The 25,504-nt window shown below is 37.9% G+C and overlaps 1 protein-coding gene and 1 long non-coding RNA gene across 2 annotated transcripts in view; one reads left to right on the top strand and one right to left on the bottom strand.

Moving 5' to 3' along the window:
* The window catches only part of LOC135743945 (macrophage mannose receptor 1-like), a 76,327-nt gene extending 54,147 nt beyond the window's left edge, over positions 1-22,180 (top strand). Inside the window, exons 24-31 of the mRNA XM_065261855.1 lie at positions 11,180-11,412; positions 11,526-11,691; positions 14,864-15,010; positions 20,368-20,484; positions 20,564-20,725; positions 20,812-20,844; positions 21,022-21,054; positions 21,590-22,180. Of these exons, the coding sequence (XP_065117927.1) occupies positions 11,180-11,412; positions 11,526-11,691; positions 14,864-15,010; positions 20,368-20,484; positions 20,564-20,725; positions 20,812-20,844; positions 21,022-21,054; positions 21,590-21,810 (1,112 nt within the window). The 3' untranslated portion in view covers positions 21,811-22,180. The remainder of the gene's footprint in view (positions 1-11,179; positions 11,413-11,525; positions 11,692-14,863; positions 15,011-20,367; positions 20,485-20,563; positions 20,726-20,811; positions 20,845-21,021; positions 21,055-21,589) is intronic.
* Positions 3,661-4,814, bottom strand: LOC135743947 (uncharacterized). The gene is made up of 3 exons (XR_010530618.2): positions 4,692-4,814; positions 3,875-3,981; positions 3,661-3,796 (listed from the first exon to the last, which is right to left on the bottom strand). It is a non-coding gene; the product is annotated as an uncharacterized lncRNA (long non-coding RNA).
* Positions 22,181-25,504: the final 3,324 nt, after the last annotated feature.

Here is a 25,504-nt window from a genome sequence, read left to right as displayed (position 1 = left end):
GTCATCAGTGGTTGTTATGTCAAGCTGCAATTGTTTTTCACAAAACAGCGCATCCGTCTCAGAAACAGCCTGAGTATGCACCTGTCCCGGCCCCGTATCTGCCTGCGGGACAGCGGGCAAATGACTCGGGCCCGCCACCTCCTCATCGGGCTCCATCGGGCCGTCATTAAAGGTAGCCAGCACCGGTCTCACCTCGGGCAAGTCACCCGGTGCTGAAATACCTCCGGCCGGCTAGGGTTGTAACTCCACAGCCGCCGCAGTAACATCCGCACCTCTCGCCCCCACGCTGCTCCCCGCATCTGCAGCTGAAGCCGTATCAGGGCCTGCCGGCCTGTCCCGATTCGGGCAAGTTTGCCTAACGTGTCCAAATTCACCGCACACAAAGCATCTCATAGATTCAGAACTGACAAATATAGTGTAATCCTTACCATCAACGCTTAATTTTGCTGATAAGTTTAAAGGATCACCATGAGTGTTTAAAATCATGAAAGCCTGTCGCCGAAAAGACATAACATGTTTAATTTCAGCGTTTTTGCATCCAAGCGGGATCATCTTAATAGGGCTCACTATCTTGCCATACCTCTGGAGTAACTGCTCAAGTTTTTCATTTTTAATAAACGGGGGTACATTTGATAGGACAACTTTTTTTGACGGGCTTGACAAAGGCAAAACTGGCACAAAAGTATCCTTGATTACTAATCCAGATTCGATCAAATCATCCACCAGATTCCTTTCACTTAGGAAGAACACAATTGCCTTATTCATACGTGAGGCAGATCTAATATTGGTGCCACCGATCACCGCGCTCACTGCGATCAAACAATCCTCCACCGACACTGCGGCATCAGGCATGCATTTGCAGCCGTGTCTGAGTGTTAACATCGAGAAATCCCCCGCATCTGTCCCCATTATTCCCACCCGCTGACCGAAGTCAGTATAATACTCACTATTTCCTTAAACCTATCACCTATAACTGAAAAAAAATATTTGGTTTAGAGAAAAGAAGAGAAAATCTCAACAGAGAGAGAGAGAGAGAGACTTGACTTTTGATCCCCTTTATTACAAAAACAAGGTTCAATTAAATATTAAATAGAGTTAAGAGCATTGTGGTTAAAAAGACAACTATGCAAAAAAACAAAATAAAATAACAACAACAACAAGATATCACAGTTAAATGTACATTTGCAAACAACCATTGATGTCAGTTTCACATATGCACTGATTGAATCCCCAGATATAATTAAAAGTCTCTAGGTCTTTAACCAGGTTATAATAGGCATATTCCACTTTTAACCTTGATTTAATTAAACCTTTTAGAATTGCCATCACATCAGTTGACCCATCATTATTAATCTTACTTTTGCGTGAGACCCAAATTCCCATTTTTGCTTGGCCAAATAAAAAGTTAAGTAAAACACGGATCTGTTTTCTGTTCTTATTATATTTTGGCCCATAAATGAAAAGTGTAGGTGAAAATGTCTCTCCTAAAACTGCACACCATTCTTCCAATTGAGAAAGCAATGGCCCAAGCCTCCCACATTAAAAAAATAAATGAAAAACAGTTTCAGTAGTTCCGCAAAACGGACAACCCTCCTGTACTTGGGGATCAATGTGTGCTCTATGTCTGTTTGTAGCTATTAACCCATGCACAATTCTCCACTGAAGGTCTCCAGACCTTTTTTCAATGGGAGGTTTGTACAGGGTCCTTTGGGGGAAGAACCTGGTCCTAAGAGCTCCTGCCTTTTTGATTCCTTTATCCCTTCCAGGCTACGAATGTGTGAAACTTTCACACAAGTGATGTACAGTGCCTTTTTCCCTGCTTGGCTAAAAAGGTCCAGTTCAGGTAAAAGTCAGCAAGGCCCCCTCTGTTAAGGTTTGGACAGATGAACCCAATAGCGGACGATGAAGGGGTTAACAAAAGACTTTATTATCAAACAAGACACAAAACAAAAGCCCACGTGGGGGCATACAGCATAGACTGACACAAAACACTAGACTAGACTTGACAATAACACTCTTGACTTGACAATTACTAGATACTTGACTGGAAAACATACAACTAGATCAAACTGACAATACAAAATGAACCTGCACAGAAACAAGGACAAGAGAACATTATATAAGAGAAACTAAACAAGATAACGAGGAGGGAACAGGTGATGGCAATAAGTAATAATTAACAATAAGCAGGAGGACGAGGGGGCGGGGAAAATGACAAGACACCGGAGGCACATGCCACAGTAAACAAGGCATGAGCCTCCACATAAGGCCTGGGACTGCCAGAACTCTGCCACCATGACAAAATACAAATATAACACAAGACCTCAAGGCAGAGTCCTGACACCCTCTTTTTCTTCAAAATCTTCTATGGCAGGGGATATCGTTAGTTCAGGGAAAACAGAACTCATATCCTCATGAGTAGCATCCAATGAGCATTTAAAATCCGCTGATAAACAATCCTGGATCTCCTTCACCAGCCTTTGCACCAGACGAATTGATCTGAACCCAAGCTTAGATGCCAAGATTTCAGCCGTCATCCACCCTTCCGATGTCAACAAATGTCCAATTTTTGTAATTTTTGCAGATATTAAAGCATTCTTCATTGAAGATGATTTTAAAATCTCTAAGTCAAAAATAGAATTGTTCAGCAAAGGTTCTTCTTTAGACCAAAGTCCTTGCAACTCCATAGTGTCTCTTGTGATACTTAACGTCCTCCAGGCTTTCAGCACTGAATAGTAAAAAGAAGTCAGTCCAGACAAATTAGCGTTTTGTACTCACTAAAAACAGTTGGGTTAAAAATAACCCAATAAATAACCCAACGGTGGGTTACTATAGCACCAACCCATTGTTGGGTTATTTTAACCCAATGCATTGGGTAGAAAGTTTTACCCAATTAGTTGGGTTATGAAATAACCAATTTGTTGGGTTATTTTTGCAATGCTGTTTTAACCCCATTATTATTATTATTATTATTATTTATTACTATTATTTGCTTTATAAATAAATAATACAAAACTTACAAATACATTTATAATGCTTTATTTTCATTTAGTCATTTGCACCTGCATTTAAATGTATAAATACAGACATGTATAGAAGCATAAATACATACACACATACATACATATATACATACATAGATAAACAAAAACATAAGAACAAAACAAATCTACTCAATCTTATCCAACTAAAAACTGCTTAAAAGCATAGTTCACACATTTTGTCATCATTTTCTCCCTCTCATGTTGTTATAAACCTGTATATAAGTCTTTACTTTGATAACCACAAAGGTATATTTCAAAGAATGTTTGAAATAAAACCGATCATGAGCCCCATTCATTTTCATAGTATTCTTTTTTCCTACTATGACAGTCAATGGGGCTCATGATCTGTTTGGTTTAAACATTACTCAAAATATCTTCCTTTGTGGTCATCAGAACAAAAAAATGTGTACAGGTTTGTAACGACAGGAGAGGAAGAAAATTATGACAATTTTCATTTTTGGAGGAACTGTCCCTTTAAGCAGGTGACAGTGTGTTCAGGAAACATCACATGGTACAAAATGTATTGTGTGTTACAGAAACTATACTTAACAGTAGTGAAAGGCTTGGGATACTCTGTATAAAATGTAAAAAAAAAAATTAAAGCATGTGTCAACTGCTGGTCTTGCTCCTGGGCCATGCATGCCTCCCCACGATAACAAAGGCTTGTGATTAGTCGAATTCATCCCATAGGAGGACATGGGATCTTCGTCATACCTCCTCCTCCAAATACTGAATTATGTTTGTTTTCTGACCTGAAGACAGAATTTTCACAATGTAAATATGCACACATAAACAGGATAACAAAACTAAGTGTCATAAATGATACTTACAGGTTGCAAATTAATAAATGTTTGCTTTGCCTCTTGGTACTGTAGGAAGGCTGAATCATCTTGCTGGCCATTTTGTAAGGTTTTTAATGCAACATCTCCAAGAATGTCTACATTTAAAGAAAATAATAATTAATTAAATCTCAAAGCAAACACATCTGGCACGCTGAATAAATACTCTACTTTGACAGTAGATGGCGCTGAATTGCAAATTCGACCGTTACCGGGGTTACAGTATACAGTTGTAGACGTGCAGGATTAAACAGCGCTTTATCAGGGATTATACTGAAGTAAAACGACAATAAAATGCCATTGAGTCATTTCTTAAGACATTTACATTCAGAATCACATTTATATTACAGCTCTGTGTCTATAACACAGACCGCCAAAATAAAATATTTGGAGCAAAAAGCAGCCGGTTGCATCCCTTACAAAAGTTAAAAAACGGTTTTTACTACACTTTAAACCAAAAAACATTGTCTGTTACAGAAAGCATGGTTAAAGCAATATGGCAATCAATACTCCATGAAACTAACGTTATACTACTAAAAGAAGAAATGATTCATTTTTGTAAGGGACCATGCTGTTGGTGCTGTTTAGTATTAAAATAAATTGCGATGTCTCTCTACGTTTATGATGGCTTAAAAACGCGTTTGGCATCGGTAACAGTTAATCAATGGAACAGGTGTAACGGACAAAAACTAGACAGCAGCGTTTTTGTACACTTATTTAAACGTGACTGATAGTTTACTGTGTTTTAGAGCTTAAAGACACTTTGTAGCAAAATAAAACATTACACAATATATATTTTAAAACGTACCTCTCGTGTCTGTCCGCACTCAGCAGTGGCACCGGTCAACCGTTGAAATTCAAAATGCGTGACGTGAGCCCGATTTTAACCCAACTCTCTGGGTTGTTATGGAAATAACCCAATACAAGCTAGGAATCCTGAGGAGGGCACAAGCTACTCCAGACCAGCTTACATCTGTTCCATATAGAAGTCTTTTAGCTGTTTGGAGTCTGAAAGTCTTTATTCTACTTCTGATATCCACTAATCCATGTCCACCTTCTTGTCTAGGCAAAAACAACACAGGTGCTTTTACCCAGTGCTGTCCAGTCCAGAAAAAGTATATTAAACGTTTCTGAATTCTTGATACCAAGTCTTCAGGCGGTTCCAGGATGATCATTTTATGCCATAGGGATGAGGCTATAATGTTGTTGCAGACCAAAGCTCTTCCCCATACGATAACTGGGGTAGCAGCCAAAGCCAGTGAGACAATCGAGCACACACCTTCTCCACCAAGCCCTCCCTATTCTGTCTCATATAGTCCTCCTTCCCTAAAAACACCCCTAAATACTTAAAACCAGCTCTTCCCCATTGTAAGTTACCTGGAAGGTTTGGAATATTGTGGTCTAAACCACACCACAAAGCGGCACTTTTGGCCCAGTTTACTTTGGCAGAAGAAGCTTTACCATAACTCACTAAAATCTTTTTTACAACCTGAACATCCTTATCATTTCTTAAAACAACAGAAATATCATCGGCATATGCTGAAACTTTTATACAGTCATTAGAGCTTAAATCTTGTACCTTCAATCCCATTAATTTCTCTCTTAATTTGCATAGAAGAGGTTCAATAGCTAAACTGTAAAGCTGACCAGAGAGTGGGCACCCTTGTCGTATTCCCCTCTGCACCTTAACAGGGACACTAAGGCCACCTGCTATCTTTACCATACATGTGGCCTCATTATACAACAACTTTATCATATTTACAAAATTCTCCCCAAAACCAAAAGCCTCCAATACTTTAAAAAGATACTCATGATCTACGCGATCAAAGGCTTTTTCTTGGTCGAGTGATAAAATTTCTCTGATTCTCAGAGATACATCTGTCTTTCATACAATAAGACTGATCCTTATGTATAAGTTTATACAGTTTTTTGTTTAGTCTATTAGCGAGACACTTTGATAAAAGTTTATATTCGGAACACAGAATAGTCACAGGTCTCCAGCTCTTTAACAGTGTAAGATCACCTTTTTTCGGTAGTAAAGTCAAGATTGCCCGTTGGCAACTTTTAGGTAAAAAACCTGTACGGATACATTCCTGCAGCACTTCAAAGAGATCCGTTCCAATTATTGACCAAAAATGTTTATAAAACTCGCCAGGAAGACCATCAATACCTGGGGTACGACCTGAAGAAAGTCCCGCTACTGCAGTACTTATTTCCCCAAATGTAAATCCAGCTTCTGAATCTTGTTTATCATCGTCAGTTAAACTGGGAAGATCTTGTAAGAGTTCATTTTGGATTTGAATATCTATGTCCTCAGCTGAATATAAATGGGAGTAAAAGTCCACAGCTAATCTTCGCATTTCCATAGGATCAGATGTGCATTGTCCATTGTTGTTTTTCAGACTAAACATTTGATTCACTTGTTCATTTTTGCGTTCCAAGTTGAAAAAAAAAGAAGTCCATATCTTTTAGTGATAAAAAACTATTTCTCACCAGAGTTCTTTTGACTTTTTCATTTAAAACCGAGCTCAATTTCAGTCTTTTTTCAGTCCACTCATGTGTATTCACAGAAAGATCTCCCATCATGTTCTTTTCAATGTCAATGATTTCTCTTTCAAGACATTCTAAAGTCCGTTTCAAACACACATTTGAGTAAGATGTATACTGCATACAGAATTCTCTTATGTGAACTTTCCCAACTTCCCACCAAAGGGTAATGTTATCATATCTTTCTTTCTCAATTTTCCAAGTTTCCCACAAATGTTTAAAAGAATCACAGAAATCCTTGTCTTGCAATAGTTTAACATTAAAGTGCCAGTATAACAATCGACAGTGATTAGTTTGTGATCAGTAAAATGTGTAGGGACAATAGCTGTATGTACAACTCTACTTTTCATATTTTTTGATAAATACAATCTGTCAAGGCGTGCTGCTGAAATAATTCCATCATGAACCTTTACCCAAGTGTATTGTTTTACCAAGGGATTGTTTTCTCTCCATATGTCAGTAAAATTAAAAGTTTTAATAAAATTTGCTAGTACTGTGGGTGACTGAAAACGGGGTTCTTGTTGTTGTCTTAAAAATACATTCAGCTTATTAAAAATATGTATTCTTTCAGCCCCTATATTAGGTGCATATATGTTCACAAACACAAATAAAACCCCATTTCAATCGACCTTAACTGCTAAACATCTTCCTCGTTCAATTTCTTTTTTATAAAGAACTTTAGCTTTTGTGGCTGGGGAAAATAGAATTGAAGTTCCTGCACTTAAATTAGTCCCGTGTGAGTAAACACATTCATTCCTCCACCACATTTTCAAGTCAACTTCATTATTTACGTCACTGTGAGTTTCTTGTAGGAAAATCACATCAAGGTTTTTCAACCTGATAAATTCTAGAATCGTGTCAGCCTTTCTCCTATCCCTCATCCCATTAATATTTAGAGATCCCACATGTAAGGTTTCCATAAGGGGAAAAGAGAGGAGAAAAAGAACAATCAAGAAGAAAAGTGTATTGCCCATTATTATTAATTAAATTTTCCTTTCTTCGCTTTCCCTTTTCCAGTTTTACATATTTTCCGTATATCAGTTAAATGCTTCTTCAGTCTAAAACGTTTCTGCTGTGATAATTTGCCATAGCTGCAGCTTTTTCTTGCCCATGAAACGGAGGAGATAAATTTATCCAAATCTGGAAAAAATTCTCTCACTTCTGTAGTTTTACCTTTGGTCTCATCTAAAAAAGCATTAATTTGAGCCACACTATACAAATCATCTGTCACCACTTTAGACATCTCTGACCCTTCAGACCACTGCCCATCATCTCTCATGCTATTCTCAGTACATTGAGACAGTCCATCTAAATCATCTACTGAGTATTGCTCTCCTGTTTGTACATCAGTTTGAGTTACAGTCTCATTTTCATTAACATCATCAACTATATCATTTGTATGCATAGCAACAGCAACACTACATCCAGCCTGGTCTCTACTGTTAGTCTCATCATCCACACCAGCATCGCTTTCACTCACCTCGTTGTGCCCGTAGACTTCCTCTAAAGACCTTTTGCTTTGCTTCTTTGTTGCTTGTATCTTTCGTGTTACTGTATTCTCCACAGCATCAATAGTGTCGTTATGATGAGATCAGGGGCGTCATGCACCAATATTTTTTAAGGGGGCAGAGTGTGCACAGTTCACAGAAATTTGTGCATACACATACATCAAACAGAATTATATTATATAGCTTTCAGTCTTTTCCATGGCACTTACATTTCTAACAATACAGTATGAGCGCCCCTGCCTTCATGCAAAAAACTCCAAAATAAAAGTGTTGACTCACTTTCATATCAAAATACTATTCAATCGGAATAATGACATGATATTGGTATCATACTTAAAACAGATACAACATGTTTTATTTATTTAAGTTTTGTTTAATGACTTGTTTAATTCTGTCATTAATGCATTTTGCAGAACAACTGCATTATGAAATTAATGTCATTTTAAATCCATAAAGTTTATAAACAACGAAAATGACATAAGCTATAGCAACGTGATTGATTTTAATGTTCAATAATGATTTTAAAAAATATGTTTAGATAAAATGATTGGAGGAACGAATTTTTGGATTAAATTTTACCTCATATGTGAGCATGTGTGATCCCGCGCCCACGTGAACTCTGGCGAACTTTGGCGTTGTGTTTAGTAAAAGTAGAAATTTCTACTAATATAACGTCGAGACGGTCAGATTTTAAACCATACATTTTCTACACAGAGGAGTTTAACTGCACATTACCGTAATGGGGTTTGAAAGTGTTGTGAGCGTTTCTTGCACGTTTTAATTCCTCAGATAGCCAAATGCAGCAGCAACATGAAAGCTCGTGAGCGCCATCACGCTGATGACGTCTGCGGCTGCTCTGACTGCAGCGCCTGCAGCCAGAAAGTAATGTAACATGTTGAAAACACTATCATAACGGCGAAAATCTCTGAAAAGTGACAAGGATGCAGCACAGAATTAATAATATTGTGCATATTAAACATATTAAAAGACAAGTTACCGATTGATGGACGCTTGTTTGATTTTCAGGTTGCATGCAAAATCCATTTGGCTCAAAAAAACCAAGGGGGCACGTGCCCCCTCAGTTTGAATGGGCATGACGCCTCTGGATGAGATGGTCCACTTTCAGTTATGTTGGCAGACAATTGTTGTTCGTCATTCACTTTCTTATTGGGGCACGAAAAGCGTTTATGGCTTATATGTCCGCATTCAAAGCACCTCAAATTATCGGTACTTGCACACACCATATACGAATCATCTCCGTGATTTACACGGAACGAAATCTCCAATGTGCGTTCTGATGAAGTCAGGAACATTAGTACTTGTCGCCTGAACGACATAACGTGTTTAAGATCCGTACTTTTACATCCTAAAGGGATGTTTCTGACAGGGCTTGCGATCTTGCCATATCGAGTTAATTCTTTAACGATAGTATCATTTGATACAAAAGGCGGTACGTTTGAAATAGTGACTTTAGTCGACGGAGCCGATAGGGGAGTCACGGGCACAAACGTTTCCTAAACCCACAAACCATTTTCAGTTACTTGGCTTACTAACTGCTCTGATGTTAAAAACACGACAACAGCTTTATTCATTCGTGATGCTGGGAGAATATTGTCATATCCGACAATTTCCCCCACCACAATGAGTACATCTTCGACACTGACGCCAAGTTCAGGCACACACCTGCACCCATTACGCAGAGACATGTCTGAGGCCATACCGGCACGCGGCTCACGACACACAGCCGCGAGCCTAACCGTGCTTAATAACCAGTTACTGTTAAAACTATTGATTCTAATCCAGAGAGGGAAAAAATAGAAAACACTTCCAGAAAACAACCTAGAAATCCTACGCTCAATCTAACCAGCACGCTCCGCTCGCTGATTGAACAGTGGAAACGTAAAAACAATATATAGGCTACTCCGTCATTTTGTTCATATGGGACATCATTCAAACTGCAAAGTGTTTGCTTATATTTCTGTACAGTCGCAATAAAACTGTCCATCTTTTTTTTACAGTCTATGATCTAACCCAATTTAAAAACTGTGTGGACATTCATCGTATTGCATTGTCTTTCATTTCTTTCATTGACTTTATTGTATATGAGAGGTTGTAGTGAGCTCAAATTTTCTGCTACAATGAAGACTAAGGTATTGAATTAAACAATATATCAGGCATGCATTGCTACCACTCTAAACGTGCTACTATACAAGAAAGGGGGCTAAATAATTGACCAAATATTGGTTTAATGAAAAAATCCTAGCTTGCACTTTCTGTCTGTCTTCCATCGGAGTGCAGTTTTCCTTGTCTTTCATTTTTGTGTTTAGTATTGTGGAATAGGCAAAGACCTGGTGGTTGTTTGTGAAAGCTTTACAGACAAAATTAATAGGGCCTAGCCATTTTCATTATTTCACAGCCTTATTATACATCAAAGTGTAATATGACATTGACAAAATATTAAATAACCTTGTCTGATAGTCTGACGGTATTGTGGCATAGTATCAGGACACCCTTGTGTCTGTTGCGCACGGCGAGGGGCGAATGGCCGAATGATGGGCCTATTTGGGAAAAAGTCCAGGGCTGTTTTTTAGCCCCATTCCGTCCCTGGTAGGCAGCACAAATATAACGACACACCTATAATTCCTCTCACCCCGAATTGTTACTAAACTCGATGGAAAAGCTAACCAAGCCAACGTAAGGTGAGCTGACCCGACCTAGACCATGGGGTACTATTTAATGGAAAAGCGCCATTACTGTAAATAATCTGTAAGCAGAGGTGAACACTACTTGAGTATTTTAGTTACATTTTCCAAGCATCTGTGCTTTATCAGTTTTGTGTTTGTCTTGGGAAAAATTTGCTTTATTTTACTAAAACATGTTCACTACATTCTAAAGCATAGAATCATACTGTGTATTCCTTTTATATTGCATATTAAAATTGATTTAATACCTAATTACATAAAAATTGTGTACTTTTACTTTTCTTGAGAAAAATTACGAAAGTACTTCTTACTTAAATAAAAGTTTAAAAAAAATACTAGATGTTTAATGTACTTAAATATTAAATATAAAACAAAAACTTGGAATTATGAAAGTAGTGGAGTAATATGCTTTGTCATGTATGTTTTTCAAAGAAAAACACCGATAAAATACGAATACATGAAAATGTACTTTTATGAAGAAAGTAAAAATACTTAAGTAGTGTCCGCCTCTGTCTGAAAGAATTTTGTGTGTGTTTTAGACTCTCAGCTGTCCGCTCCCGTGACCACAGCAGTACCACAGAAATACTTCAGTCTGGGCAATGATTCATATAAGGTCCAGCTGGAGAAGATGAGCTGGGATGAAGCGAGAAGACAGTGTAAAGCTGATGATGCTGATCTTGCGAGTGTACTGAACTCCATCAGTCAGGCGTACACCAGCCTACAAGTCGACAAACTCAAAGAACCTTTGTGGATCGGACTCAACAGTAACCTGGTAATAAATTAATCTCTCTTCACAATAAACACATTCATGTAATATCATATACTGTATACACACTGCAGAAATGATTTTACTAACATATGAGTGTGGTAATGTGGTTTCTTCAGACACTTGGACGCTATCGCTGGGTGGATAACTGGCTTCTAAGATACAGTAAATGGGCTACAGGAGAACCCAAAAACAATTTAGCTTGTGTTTATATTGACACGGATGGAGACTGGAAAACTGCAGCGTGTAACAACACATATTATTCCCTCTGTAAACGATCAACAGGTATTTTACAAATAATCATTTATAATAATCCGGTCCTTTAAAATATAAACCTCGACAGCACAAACTTTGCACAAACTTTTTTTGGTCATTTGAAAGATTTTAAAATCAAAGATAGTTTAATGGCATAAACTATATTTTTTGTCTACAGAAGAAGTTTTAAACATTTAAACATAAACCTTAAGATTAAAAGATTTTGAATCCTGTAGAGGCTTTAGGCTCAAATTTTGAGCCTCAATCATAGTTTTAATTGACTGTTTAACTTTAAAGGTGACCAAGAATGTAAAACTTTACTTACTTTGTCATAGCTGAATTTTTAGAGCTCTGTATATGGTAATGACATATCGTGAGCCTCAAACAGTAATGTTTTCTCATTCTTATGTAAATCTTGTGCATTCAAAAGTCCACCGAAAAACAGGCCAATCTCAACATAACACCGACAGTGATGTACCTGTCAAGATATACGCCCCCAAAATTTCTATATACCCTCCCATATTCTAAGCCAGCTGGACGTAAACAGCAGAATCATCGGTAGTTTTGCAGGTATTGAGAAGAAACAAGCATGGGGGAAAATGGCAGAAGATGGATATAAATTTTATGTTTCAGGCACAACCAGATACCAAGAGCAATTCAAAACCGCGGTGCTTAATATCTAAAGTTGTTAGTTTACTCTAGCCATTTCAATGCGGAGAGTTTTTTAAATCTGGGACAAAATAAAGCAGGCTTCACTCAGCGTTTGATACTGAAAAAGTGGGCAACATGGCTATTCCAACCCCTAACACAAACCGTAAGTAGTGATTTTATTACTGTTGATTTCAGTTTAAATTTAAAGTTGCTTAGTGAGCAAACAACATTAACGATAATTTACCGTGTTGTCGAGATAAACGCAAAATGCGTCTGTGGTAAAGTTAACCTTAGTTATTGTTAACTTCCAAGCTAAATTACATAGATTGTATGACGACCTACTGTATTTACACGGATATGTATAATTATTCCTGCTTGTGGCTTCATGTAGGGTTGCCAACCGTTCCATATAATATGGAATCGTCACGTATTTGATACATAAAATTCTTGTTCCATATTGAACTGATACGGAAAGCACTTTGTTCCGTATTTTTTGAAAATCAATTCAGTGCAAATACATGACAGACACATAGCTTCTAATATGTCAGACGATGAACGAAGACCGCACCATTTGTATAAGAAAACCCTGACGGTGCGGTAATTTCTCCCCCTGTTTGTCTATGATCAGCGTAGCGTTTTTAACATCTTGCAGCATTATCGGGGAATGCTTTGTTAATTGGTCGTTTCAGTCGTTGTGATGTCACGTATCATAGCAACGATGACGACAAGTTACAACAGCGGGAAATGTTTGCATCCGAGCAGCCGGCGAAAAAGAAACGAGCACATAAATATAGAATTGAATGGGAAATGAATACCCTTGGCTGGAATGCGCGAGGGAAAATGAATACAAGGCCAATTGTACCATATTCCGTTGCGTTTGTTCTGTTTGTCATCGTGGAGTGTGTGATATTAAGCAACATGTATCAGGAGACAAGAGGAGCGAGAGGCTGCGGACACAGGAGGGAGCAATGCCAAGGTTCCTTGTCCGTCAGACGTCTCCAGACAGAGGCTCGTAATTATGTGGATTTTAAAACTCAAATTGATAAGAAAGTGATTATATTAAAAGAGATAGTACAGGTTTAGCCTGACATTCCACACATATATCCCCAGTGTTCCCCCTCTGTTCCTGTGTCCCGCTCCCTCCCGTCTCATAATGTGTCAATAATTTCTGATGGGTTTCTTAATAAATAATTACAGATTTAGATAGCTCAAGGGTGGGGTCTTTAAAGAGGTTTCAGACGAATTATAAACTTAACAAAATGATCATAATAACCTTGATATTTCACATCTATGTGGTTCAGTCTTGTATATTGATTAGGCATCCCAGGTAAAAAGAAGTAGTATACTTTAGTGTATTAGAAATATGATTAAAGTACATGAAGTATAAAACAAGTATGCTTCTACTTGTTCTGCTTTATTTAAAGTATTTAATGTACTTTTAGTGTATGCACAAAATGTACTTAAACACAACTGTAATTTGCGTTGCAATGATTTTTTAAGTGTATTTCCATTAGAATGGCAATGCAATGCAATTGTACTGTAAGTGTGCGCTTGATTGTTCAAGAATCTTAATTTTCAGTAGTGCGTTTTAATGCACTTGAAGTTTTAAAAAAGTTGTTCCATTTTAGTATACCATTTACACTTGAAGTGTAGTCAAATAGATGTTAAGTTGTCGCACCTCATACTTTGCTATTCTATAAATATTTAGGCCTAAGAAGTTGTATGAAATATATTTTTCTAAATGTATCAGATAGTTTCCACTATTTTCACCAGAAGTCTTCATTTCATTTCATTTCAGTTTTTTTTTTCTTCTCCATGGGGGCATGTCATCGGACCCAGGCAAACCCCCCCCCCCCCCCCGAATAGGGGGCCAACACGCTTTCTGTTCCTTATTTCCATTTCAGAAAGTTGGCAACCCTAGTTTCATGTGTCACTCACCATTAAGCGCAAATTCAAACTTGACATTAGGACGTTTTCCCTGAACTCCATCAACACGACTCACTGACAGCAGTTTGCCTTCATCCAGAAACAGCTCAAATAATGCGACAACAGCGTATCAAATCCTTACAGGCACTGTCATAATGTTTCTGTCTTCATCACAGCACAGAATAATGAAATACAACCGCAAGACGTGTTTGTTTTTTAACATAAGTAATTTAAAACAGTGGACTGTATATACAAGGTCTTCATTTGTGCTCTGTATTGGCCTATGTGTAATAATAAGAAAATAAAAATTGCGTGTAAACAGAGGTAAAGAGGTTAGCTCCAGTCATGTAAACATCTTGCGATTTAGTCCTGATGGTGACGTGATCCCCTTGGGGAAACAACCAATCAGAGCGCAGCTCATTATTATTATTCATGACCTTTCCAAATAAGGTAATAATAGACCATTCAATTCTGAAGGCATGTTGTAAATGGACATGTAAAACCATCTCTATAGGCTACATACCCTATATTTAGATATCAAAGAACAATATAACATATTATTTCAATCCATTCTTGGTCACCTTTAAGAGAGATTTGATATACTAACCCCTCACATTGTCCACAGTTTTTGCCCCTACAGATCCTCCTCAGCTGCCGGGTAACTGCCCCAAATCAGATCAGAGTTGGATACCATTTAGAGGACACTGCTATACGTTCATGACCTCTACAAGAGACATCTGGGCTAAAGCCACAGTAGAATGTATAAGAATGGGTAAGACGCTTCATCCTCTTCCCAATGAGATTATTAAAGGTGATGTAGAATATAAAACTGTATTTATCTAGAGACGTAGATAATTAATAAGAGTTCTGAACATGGTGATGTAAAAAATACGTTGTAATTGCGTTCGGGTGGGTTTAACCAGTGGGAGAAAAAGGAACACGGATGCACCTTCCCGTCCTTGGTGAACTGCTGGGACAGAACGGCACCTGATGCATCAACCTCAATCATAAACTGAGCCGTAGGATCTGGAATAGTGACCACAGGAGCAGAGATAAACCAGGACTTTAACATATCAAAGGCTTCCTAAGCCTCACTGTTCCAGGGAAAGCTCTCCTTAGTGGAAAGGGGGTGCAGAAAGAGGTTTGGCAATCTGGCCGAAATGTCTGATTTATTGCCGATAGAATTAGCAAAACCCAGAAATTGTTGCACCTCCTTATGAAAGTCGAATCTCCCCTGTGGCAATGACAAAACCCCGTCTTCAACTCATCGCCCTCTCTGATGCGCACCAGATGATAAGCATTGCGCAGGTCTAATTCGGTGAAGAAACACACTCCCTGCAGAAGTTCAAAGGCAGTAGACATTAAAGGTAGGGGCTATCTATTTTCAACAGTAATGTCATTTAAGCCTCTGTAATCAATGCATGGCGTAAAGAGCCATCCTCCTTTTTAACAAAAAAGAACCCCGCTCCCGCAGGAGAGGTAGGGGGACGAATGAGATAAGCACGAAGGCAATCACTAATATAACAGTCCATAGCCTCTCTTTTGGGATCAGACAGAGAATGAAGTCTTTAGGCGAAGAAGTGTCTGGGAGAAGCTCGATAGCACAGTCGTAAGACCGATGGGGAGGTAGGGAGGTGGCCCGGGCTTTACTGAAAATCAGAGATAGATCAGCATACTCCGCCGGGACCCCGGTAAAATAACATTACGCTGCCAAGCAACGTGAGGGTTGTGCTGTGCCAACCATGTATTTCCCAAAATGATGGGAGAAAGAGAAGCATGCAGGAGGTACAGCACAATCTCCTCACGATGATTTCCAGAGATGTGAAGACTTACGGGTGGAGTGCAATAAGTGACCTGCACTGTCTGCTTCCCCTTCAGTGTCCAGACGGCTAAGGGTACCTCAAGAGGAACGGCAGGGCTTCCCCACTCCCAGGCTAAAGCAAAGTCCAGGAAATTCCCTTCTGCTCCGGAATCAAGAAGAGCCCGAGAAGGGTGTTCCCTACCATCGAATGACAGTAGGATAGGCACTTGGGTGCTGGAAACAGAGGAGATTTCATGAATGGCAGTGCCCACCCGGACTCACCGAGGGACACTGTCTTTTACCAGACAGTTCTGTGCCAGATGTCCAGATTTGCCACAATAAAGGCAGAGTCCATTGAGCAACCTCTGCTCCCTCTCCTTAGGAGTCAGTTTTATTCTTCCTAACTGCATCGGCTCGCTCGACACAGGGGAGGGAACAGATGAAGGATGAGAGGATGAATCGACCACTTCGTCCAGGAGAAAGCGGTGTCATAGTGAGCGGCGATGAAGGCGGTGCAGCAGACGGTTCTCAACACGCAGAGCAAGCTTGACTAGAGAATCGAGAGAGCGTGGAAGACTATGAGTGGCAATCTCGTCTTGAATCTCGTCTCTTAGCCCCTCCAAAAACTGAGCACGAAGAGCAGCCTCATTCCACCCACACACTGCCGCCAAAGGTTGAACTGAATAGCAAAGATGTGCTGTGGCGCTTCTTCCTGTGCCGAGCGATCGAAGAGCTTTAACATTTCCCTCCGAAAATCATTGAAGGACTGGCAAAAAGGAGCTCAAGCATCCCATACCGCTGTGGCCCATTCCCTCGCCCTACCGGTCTGCAGAGCAATTACATATGCAACTCATGTCTCCTCTGCGGCATATCTGCAAGGCTAGAAAGAAAAAATTACAGAACACTGTGACAACACAAATGACCGGCAGGCGCTCGGATCTCCGTCGTAGGTAGGCGGGTTGGTAACATGGGGTTCTGGATCAGAGAAGCGGCGAGGATCGGAAGCCTCCAGCTGCATGTGCTCGAGCTGAGTGTTGAGATCGGAAACCCGGGTGACAGACGTGCACGTGTAGAGCTGTCAAAATACAAAACAAAAACAAACACAGAGAAGCAAAAAGACAGAATGGCTGATCAGACCGAGATCGTTACACCTTGTGCATACAAAACACTGCAGGACAGTCGTGATGTTCCCCCCGCAACATTAAATTACATATTAAATTAATTAATTACTATGTTGTTACACTGATAAAAACAAAGTTGTGACTGCAAAGTCAGTGCTATATGCTAGTTAATGCAATATGCTTGTTAATGCTATGCCAGTTAATGCTATATGTGACCCGTCACGGAAACCAGGGACACAAGTCGGCAGCACAAGTTTCGAGAAAATGAGAAACAAAGTTTTTTTTCAAAATTTGTGATTTTCGTTTTATTGCAAAATCTGTTAGTTGAGATCACGAAGAAGCCTCTCCATGTTTGAGATAGCAGTTTTTGTATATTTAAAAGCGTACATTTTGCGGTTAAAATAGGCTTGTTTTTCCGGAGATTCTAGCGAGCAGCGGGGGCGTCATTGTCTGTGTGTATATTTACATACTGTATAAGCTTGTGTTTTCGCCTCGGCCCCCAAAGGGAACAGCGTGACTACTAAATGAGGATAGTTCGCCCAAAAATGAAAATAATGTAATTAATGACTCACCCTTATGTCGTTCTAAACTCGGAAGACCTCTGTTCATCTTTGGAACACAGTTTAAGATGTTTTATCGTTAGATTTAGTCCGAGAGCTTTCTATCCCCTTCATTGAAAATCTATGTATGGTTTCTATGTCCAGAAAGGTAATAAAACATCATCAAAGTAGTCCATGTGACATCAGTGGGTCAGTAAGATTGTGTTGATGCATCGAAAATACAGTTTGGTCCAAAAATAGCAGAATTACGACTTTATTCAGCATTGTCTTCTCTTCCGGCTCGAGCGTGAAGTCACGTGACTGTAGTGACGCGCTGCCCTGTTCCTCAGACATGTTTGCTAAGTTTTTTTTTTTTCAAACTTATAGCCTGCGTCTCCCCAGACTGTAAAGCTCGGGCACACAAAACAAAAGAAAAATAAAAGAAGCTGGGGCGGAACAAATAACAGTCAGCCGCATCGTACGTCAGCCGCGTCACTGACTTTATGCGGCGCCGCAGTCGGATGACGTCAAAGTACCGCGAGAGCTCTTCAGAAATCTTACAGAGTAGTTTAATTTCGACTCGCTCTCGCGGTACTTTGACGTCATCTCTATGTCAGTTCTTGCAGCGCAGCTTGAGTCCAAACACACAGAAGTTACACAGATATCGTTGTATTCTTTATATAATTGGCTACATGTTTTGTCTATCAATATTTTCCATGAAGTCATTGGCTGATGGAGGAACGAGCAAGCGATTGGTAACATCTCTAAAGGATGTTACGTTTTCGACGGCGCTGTTTGGATGATCTATTATACTACTTCCCTATTTTAAATACAAACTTTGAAGGCGGGTTCATGTGTTTAACGAGTGTAAGCTCATATACCCTTACATGTTACGATTTAAGTAGTCTTCAGATTGTATATTATATTGTATTACCAGACATTCATGCGAAATCTGATGTAAACAATCAGATATTATTGAAAAATATTTTAGGATTATACGCATTTGTGGACAAAAATGGTCATTGGATAATCTGAAACAGACTGGATTCGACTTGTGATCCCCACAAAGGTAAAAGAGTCATGTTTATTTTTGCATGTTGTCATTTGGTCATAAAATACTACATATGATGCTAGAACATCTCAAAAAGGGTTTTACAGGGGGTATGGCTTAGCTAAATGAGATGTAAATGAGCCCTATTGTCTCCCCCAGCTGAACAGAAGAGTCCCTTTCGTCTCGATTTTCTCGGTTTGAGTATTTCTGAGTTCCTATATTCAAATGGCCACAACTTCTCCAAATCTTATCAGATTTCCATGTGTTACACATCGTTGGAAAGCTTAGAAACTGCACTTTCAGAATCTGCCAATAACTCAAAATGCCCAGATCCGACTTGTGTCCCTACTTTACGTGACTGGTCACATATGCTAATTAATGCTCAGCCCAGTCACACGAAATAACGAACCTATAGTCACGTAATTTTTTTGTTCTTTTGTGTGATACTGTCTCAAATTTCCGTGTTTTTTTGTGATCGTATCACGAATTTCTGTTTATGTGTCATTGTCACCTATTGGTTACTCAACTGTGGTCCTATTTTCTTACCGAAAATCGCTTCGTTAAGGGTTAGATTTACATAAAATGACATCCTTACCAAACTTTAGCCCTAACACCAAGCAACAATGTTTAAAAATTTAGAAAATATAAAAAAATAAAGCAGAAAAAGTAGTACAAACCAACACTTAAAGTGACATCCTAATGCAAACACTGAATCTAACCCTAAACCGAAGCGAAAATGGTTTGAAAATAGGACAAAACAGTTGAGTAACCAATACGTGACAATGACACATAAACAAAAATTTGTGATACAATCACGAAAAACCGCGGATATTCGTGACAATATCTCGAAAAAGAATAAAAAAATTACGTGGCTATAGGTATATAATTTTGTGAGTCTGGGTAGCAATTTTCAAGTTAATGCTATATGCTAGTTAATACGATATGCTACCGTTTAGTCTGAAGTTCTTCTATTGATGTTACAGTTATGTTTTGCAGGTATATACTGAAAAAAACACAAATTTACCACTCAGAAACGTCCATTAACAATCTCCAAACAATTTATTATTCCTCAAAACTGTATCTTCATCTGATACAGACTCAAACATAAGATCTGTTTACACACACACAGAGCTACTGCCTGAGAAACAGCCAATCAGAGCAGAGCTCAACATTATTATTCATGACCCTTTCAAATAAGATAATAATAGACTATTTCATTCTTAAAGGCAAATCCTAGGGTTGTAAATGGGCAGGAAAACTGACTCTGGATACTTTTTACACTTAATAAAGCCAAAAACCTTCTATATAGATATCAGAAAACAATTTAATAGTTTATTACAATGCATTGTTTGGCACCTATAAAAAAATCAGTTTTCCAAATATTAAAGCATTTATATGCATTTAAATCAGACCCACACAGATTAAATTTACTCATTTTGAGATTAAGCTTTACTTCTCACATCTGAACGTAAAGTGCAGTAAATGGACAAATGTTTTAATGTTACTGTGGTGTTATTGTTGTTTCTCATCTTTGGCAGCTGTAACATTCAGAACTTTAGTTTAACGGCTGAATGATTGGTTTTAAAAGCAGATACAGTGAGTTATCTGTCATTTCAGGTGCATCTTTGTTGAGTATTGAGGATCCATTAGAATCACAGTTTATCCGACAATACCTGGAGATCCTGCAGGATGAAGTCAAGTCAGTCTGGATTGGACTTCACCGCAGTCATATGGGTTAGAACGAGCCTTCATCTAAATCAATACAACACATTTAAAATCACAGAAACCTTGAACTGATGTTTGTGTGTGACAGGTGATTGGATGTGGATTGATAATACGGTTGTGGATTACACAAACTGGAAACCGGAGATGCGGGGTGATGCTGAAAAATGTGTTGAAGTTCAGTCAGACACTGGGATGTGGAGCACCAGCAGCTGTGATGATCGCAGAGGTTATATCTGCAAGACTGCTAAAGGTCTGACAAATAAACGTACAAATAATCTGCATTAATATCACATCACCCTACTGTTTGTTAATATCTACATGTGTCTTTATTAACAGTTATACCACCAACAGAGAAGCCATCAGTCTCAGGTATGATGAACTACATCTGCTGGGTTTAATTATAACCTGTGAAAAGTGTTCACGAGTTAACAGTACTGAAACAACACATCTATACTGTTAACACATTTAACATGTTTATCATCTTCTGTCGAAGTTTAATTACTTGAAATAACACTAAATTTATTTGTACTGGTTTTGATTTTCCAGTTACACCAACTAACGAGAAGTCACCATTTTCAGGTATGATAAACTCGATCTCGGTCACGTTTACACAACAATGATGTAGTAAAATGTTTCATTTGTGTTTCAGGTACACATGACAATGTTATTAAAACGATATGCCTTCACACAGATCAATAACAACAACTACAAATACTTTATAACGCTTGAAAAAAGGTTCCTGTTTTTTTATTAAAAATGTTGTTGTGTAAATGTGGCCCTACAGTAGATTTTACTGCGGGATGACCTGTGTAAAGTGTTCATTGGTTAACAGCGCTATAACAGCAGATCTACACTGATAACACATTTATCATGTTTAGAGAAAGACCTTAAGTCAGCTGATTTACAAACCAGATGGAGAGTCAAACGAATTAAATTCATTTGTACTCATGCAAATGTACTGAAATGACTATCTATTTTGTCATGACAGCTAAATTTATGTCATTTTTAAAGGGAGAGGGGGTATAAATAGTTTTATATGGTTAATTTCTTAGTTTTTTTAACTGTTTTTAATCAGTTTTTAATCAGTAATATGTGTATGCATGTTGTATTGCAGATCATCACGTAGATGAAAGGTCTCATGGATCGGCTGGCATCGCTGTAGGGGTTGTGTTGGTCATCATCGCTATCGCCGGTCTTGCTGGGTTTTTGATCTTTAAGAGAAATTCCAGGACTGTGATTGGACGTTTTGACGGCAGATTCTATAATAATCTCCCTGAGCCTCTTACAGTGTTGAATAGTAAAGGATCAGCTGCCAACACTGAAGAATCAATATGAATAACACATAAACACACACACACACACAACCATTAGTTTAAAGGTATTGCGGAGGATTTTCTTTTTACGGGTGGATCATCAAGACTATTGGTTCTCCTAGTTGTCAATCAGGAGTGTTGCGCAATTGCATTTTTTTTTAAAGTGGAGAAGGCTGTTCTTTTCTAAAATTCGAGAAAATCCTCCGCTACACCTTTAAATATAATGCGAAGTTAGTTTGAGGTTTAATGCCAAATCCATGTGGCTCAATATCCGTTTCAATGGGCATGACGCCTATGGGCCAGCCAACAGTGAAACTCTTCTTGTGTATGTAAATAATATCACCATAACTAGCAAGATTTGAGGTTTAACTTTTTACAATAAAACATTTATATTTGAATTACTGTGCATGTTTTTTTGTGGTACAATATGGTTCCATTTGTTAACATTAGTTCATGTTTATTTCAACATTTACCAAAACATTTTAAAGGCCCACTGACGTGAGAGTTCTTGGTTAAGCTCATGTTAGCTCACTATATATATATATATATATATATATATATATATATAGAGAGAGAGAGAGAGAGAGAGAGAGAGAGAGAGAGAGAGAGAGAGAGATATGTTAATTGTTTATGTCCGCCGGGGCACCTAGTTATTTGAATATATTCTAATACATTGTATGATATTCGATATCCGTTCAAATTTAACAGCCCTATCTCCCACCCCCCAACATACACACTATCCACCTGTTTCTTCACGTAAATCCAGGCGCCGCCATATTTGAGCTTTTCGGTTTATGACTTCCGGTGAGCCGTTTTGACTGGCTGTTTAATGTTTATTATGAAATCCAAGAAGGCTGACATAATTTGTGCAGTTAGGGGTTGCCATAATAGCTAATGCAAACGCAGTAAATCTTTACAAAACATTTGTTTTAACCCAATGCACAAGAGCTGAATGTGTGCCGCACATGCACTCATGATCTGTATTTACAAATCCATCCAGTAAAACCTTTCATTAGAAACTACCAGTAAATAAATAAATAAATGTATTTTAATATAAATACAATAATTGCAATAATTGTTTTAAAACAACTAATATTATGCTGATAAAAATATGCTGATTTACTTATTCTGCTACTATACAGTATATTATTACAAAAATGTGATTACAGTACAGAATATATACGACACAATATGCTTAGTTAATGTGTATAATAGTTCGTAATGTGTTTGGGTGTATTTTTGTTATGTTTTAAATCAAAAAGCAAATACTTTAAAAAGTAAGCAAATAATTTCATAAGCTCATGTCTCCACCTGCGTAAGAAGCAATGTATAATATTTTCCTAAAACAAAAACAATACTCAATACATGGAGTAGTTTAATATGTTTATTAGGGTTTGTTCAAATAACTTAAAATGTGTTGCTTGACGTGTCGCAATAAACAAGAAGAATCATAGACATTAAAAGATAAGAAATCCGTAAATCGTAGTAAGCTAGCCAATGCTTGTCAGTAGCCTACTGGCAGGGGCGTCAGTTTGTTTTGAAAAGTGGTGGGGACAAAAGATCAGATGAAAAAAAAACATTACAGCAGGACAGGAAAAATGTTTAATAACGGCCCATCAAAAATGGGCATAGCGTAGTAGGCCAGTCAACAACACGAAAATACTCAGCATAAAACCCTCATCAATGTCGACTGCACATCTAACAGTCCCTACAACACCAGCTCAACCAAACAGTGCCAAAGCACCATACTGCAGAAAACAGCAGCGCAAAGTCAATGATTACAATGAAATTCATTATTATGTAAAAGAAAACACACTTTAAGCACACAACATAACATATGTGTCCCTGGACCACAAAACCAGTTGTACACTGCAAAAAATTATTTTCAAGAAAAACAATTCTTAGTATTTTTGTCTTGTTTTCAGTAAAAATATATTGATGAGCAAAATGACCTAAGAAAATAAGTCTAGTTTTTAGACCAAAAATACTAGATTTAAGTGATTTTGTGCATAAACAAGCAAAAAAATCTGCTAATGGGGTAAGCAAAAAAATCTTGAAAATTTTTCTTAAACACTAAATTCAAGAAAAATTCAAGAAAAAATTGCTTACCCCATTGGCAGATTTTTTTGCTTGTTTTATGCACAAAATCACTTAAATTTGATATTTTTGGTCTAAAAACTAGATTTTTTTGCTCATCAAGAAAAAGCATCTTAATTTTAAGAATTTTTATATATTTTTACTGAAAACAAGACAAAAATACTAAGATTTTTTTCTTGAAAATCTGACTTTCTTACTTAGTATTTTTGTCTTGATTTCAGTAGAAATATCTTAAAATTCTTAAATCAAGATGTATTTTCTTGATGAGCAAAATGACGTAAGAAAATAAGTCTTGTTTTTAGACAAAAACTATACAATTTAAGTGAATTTGTGCTTAAAACAAGCAAAAATATCTGCCAATGAGGTGAACATTTTTTGCTTAAATTAAGTGTTTAAGAAAAAAGAAATCTTATTTTTAGATTTTTTTTCTCACCCTATTGGCAGATATTTTTGCTTGTTTTAATCACAAATTCACTTAAATTGTATATTTTTGGCTAAAAACTAGACTTATTTTCTTTGGTCATTTTGCTTATCAAGAAAATACATCATGATTTAAGAATTTTTAGATATTTCTACTGAAAATAAGACAAAAATACTAAGTAAGAAAGTCATTTTTGCAGTGTAAGTTGCACAGGTATTGTTTAATTTTTAGAACATTTTAACCAAATGCTTTCAAAAAGTGGTGGGGACAAAATCAGCCATTTCAAAAAGTGGTGGGGACATGTCCCCAGCGTCCCCAGTGTAAATGACACCTATGCCTACTGGTACTTGGTAGGTCCTCAAGATGGCGGCATGACGTAAAAGGTCACATGAATGAATTCCATCCATAGAAACGTGTTTGGTAACACTTTATTTTACGACCCGCAAAGTACCGCGTAATTAAACCGAATTTACAGCGTACCTATTTGTAACAACAGAGTACTTCTACAGTACGTACTTGTAGTTATAAGGGAACAATATTTTAAGTTTGGGGTAATAAGGGGCTAAGAATATATGGAAAATTATTCTCTAAGTATTTCATAACTACAGGGTACCTATTGTAATATTACGTGGTATGTATGACTTACGTCTATGGCTAATATGGTCTATGTGTAACATGGGCGTAGATTTAGGGTGGGACGCTAGGGACATGTCCCTAGCAATATTCAGGGAAGACTGAATTGTCCCTAGCAATAATTTCGACCAAACAATTAATCTGTATTTATATATAACCACTAATGTCCGTCTTATTCTTGTGTGTTCTATTTTTTACTTTACTTTTTTAATTATATTTTTTTTCAGGAATCATTTAAATGAGATTAAAAATCTTTTGCAATCCCGTTCTGTAAAAATGACGCTCTATGTGGTACACAAACGGTTAACAGCTTTCGTTCTCTGCAATGCCCGCCTCCGTAACTCACATCGCTAATATGATTGGCTTTGCATTTCTTTAGTCCCGCCTCTCTACTCACATTGCTAATATGATTGGATTAGCATTTCTTGAGTCCCGCCGCTTTAAATCACATCACTTTATTGACTTGTCTTTACTCGCTACGTCTGATAGGATGGTTTCACTTTGTACAACGCGCCAAAGTTCCCTCAACAAGACGCGCGTGATTATTCGGGCTACAGGTAAGTGA

Source organism: Paramisgurnus dabryanus, chromosome 2 (genome assembly GCF_030506205.2).
Source record: "Paramisgurnus dabryanus chromosome 2, PD_genome_1.1, whole genome shotgun sequence".
Lineage (NCBI taxonomy): Eukaryota > Metazoa > Chordata > Actinopteri > Cypriniformes > Cobitidae > Paramisgurnus > Paramisgurnus dabryanus.
This window is presented reverse-complemented; position numbering and strand designations above follow the sequence as displayed.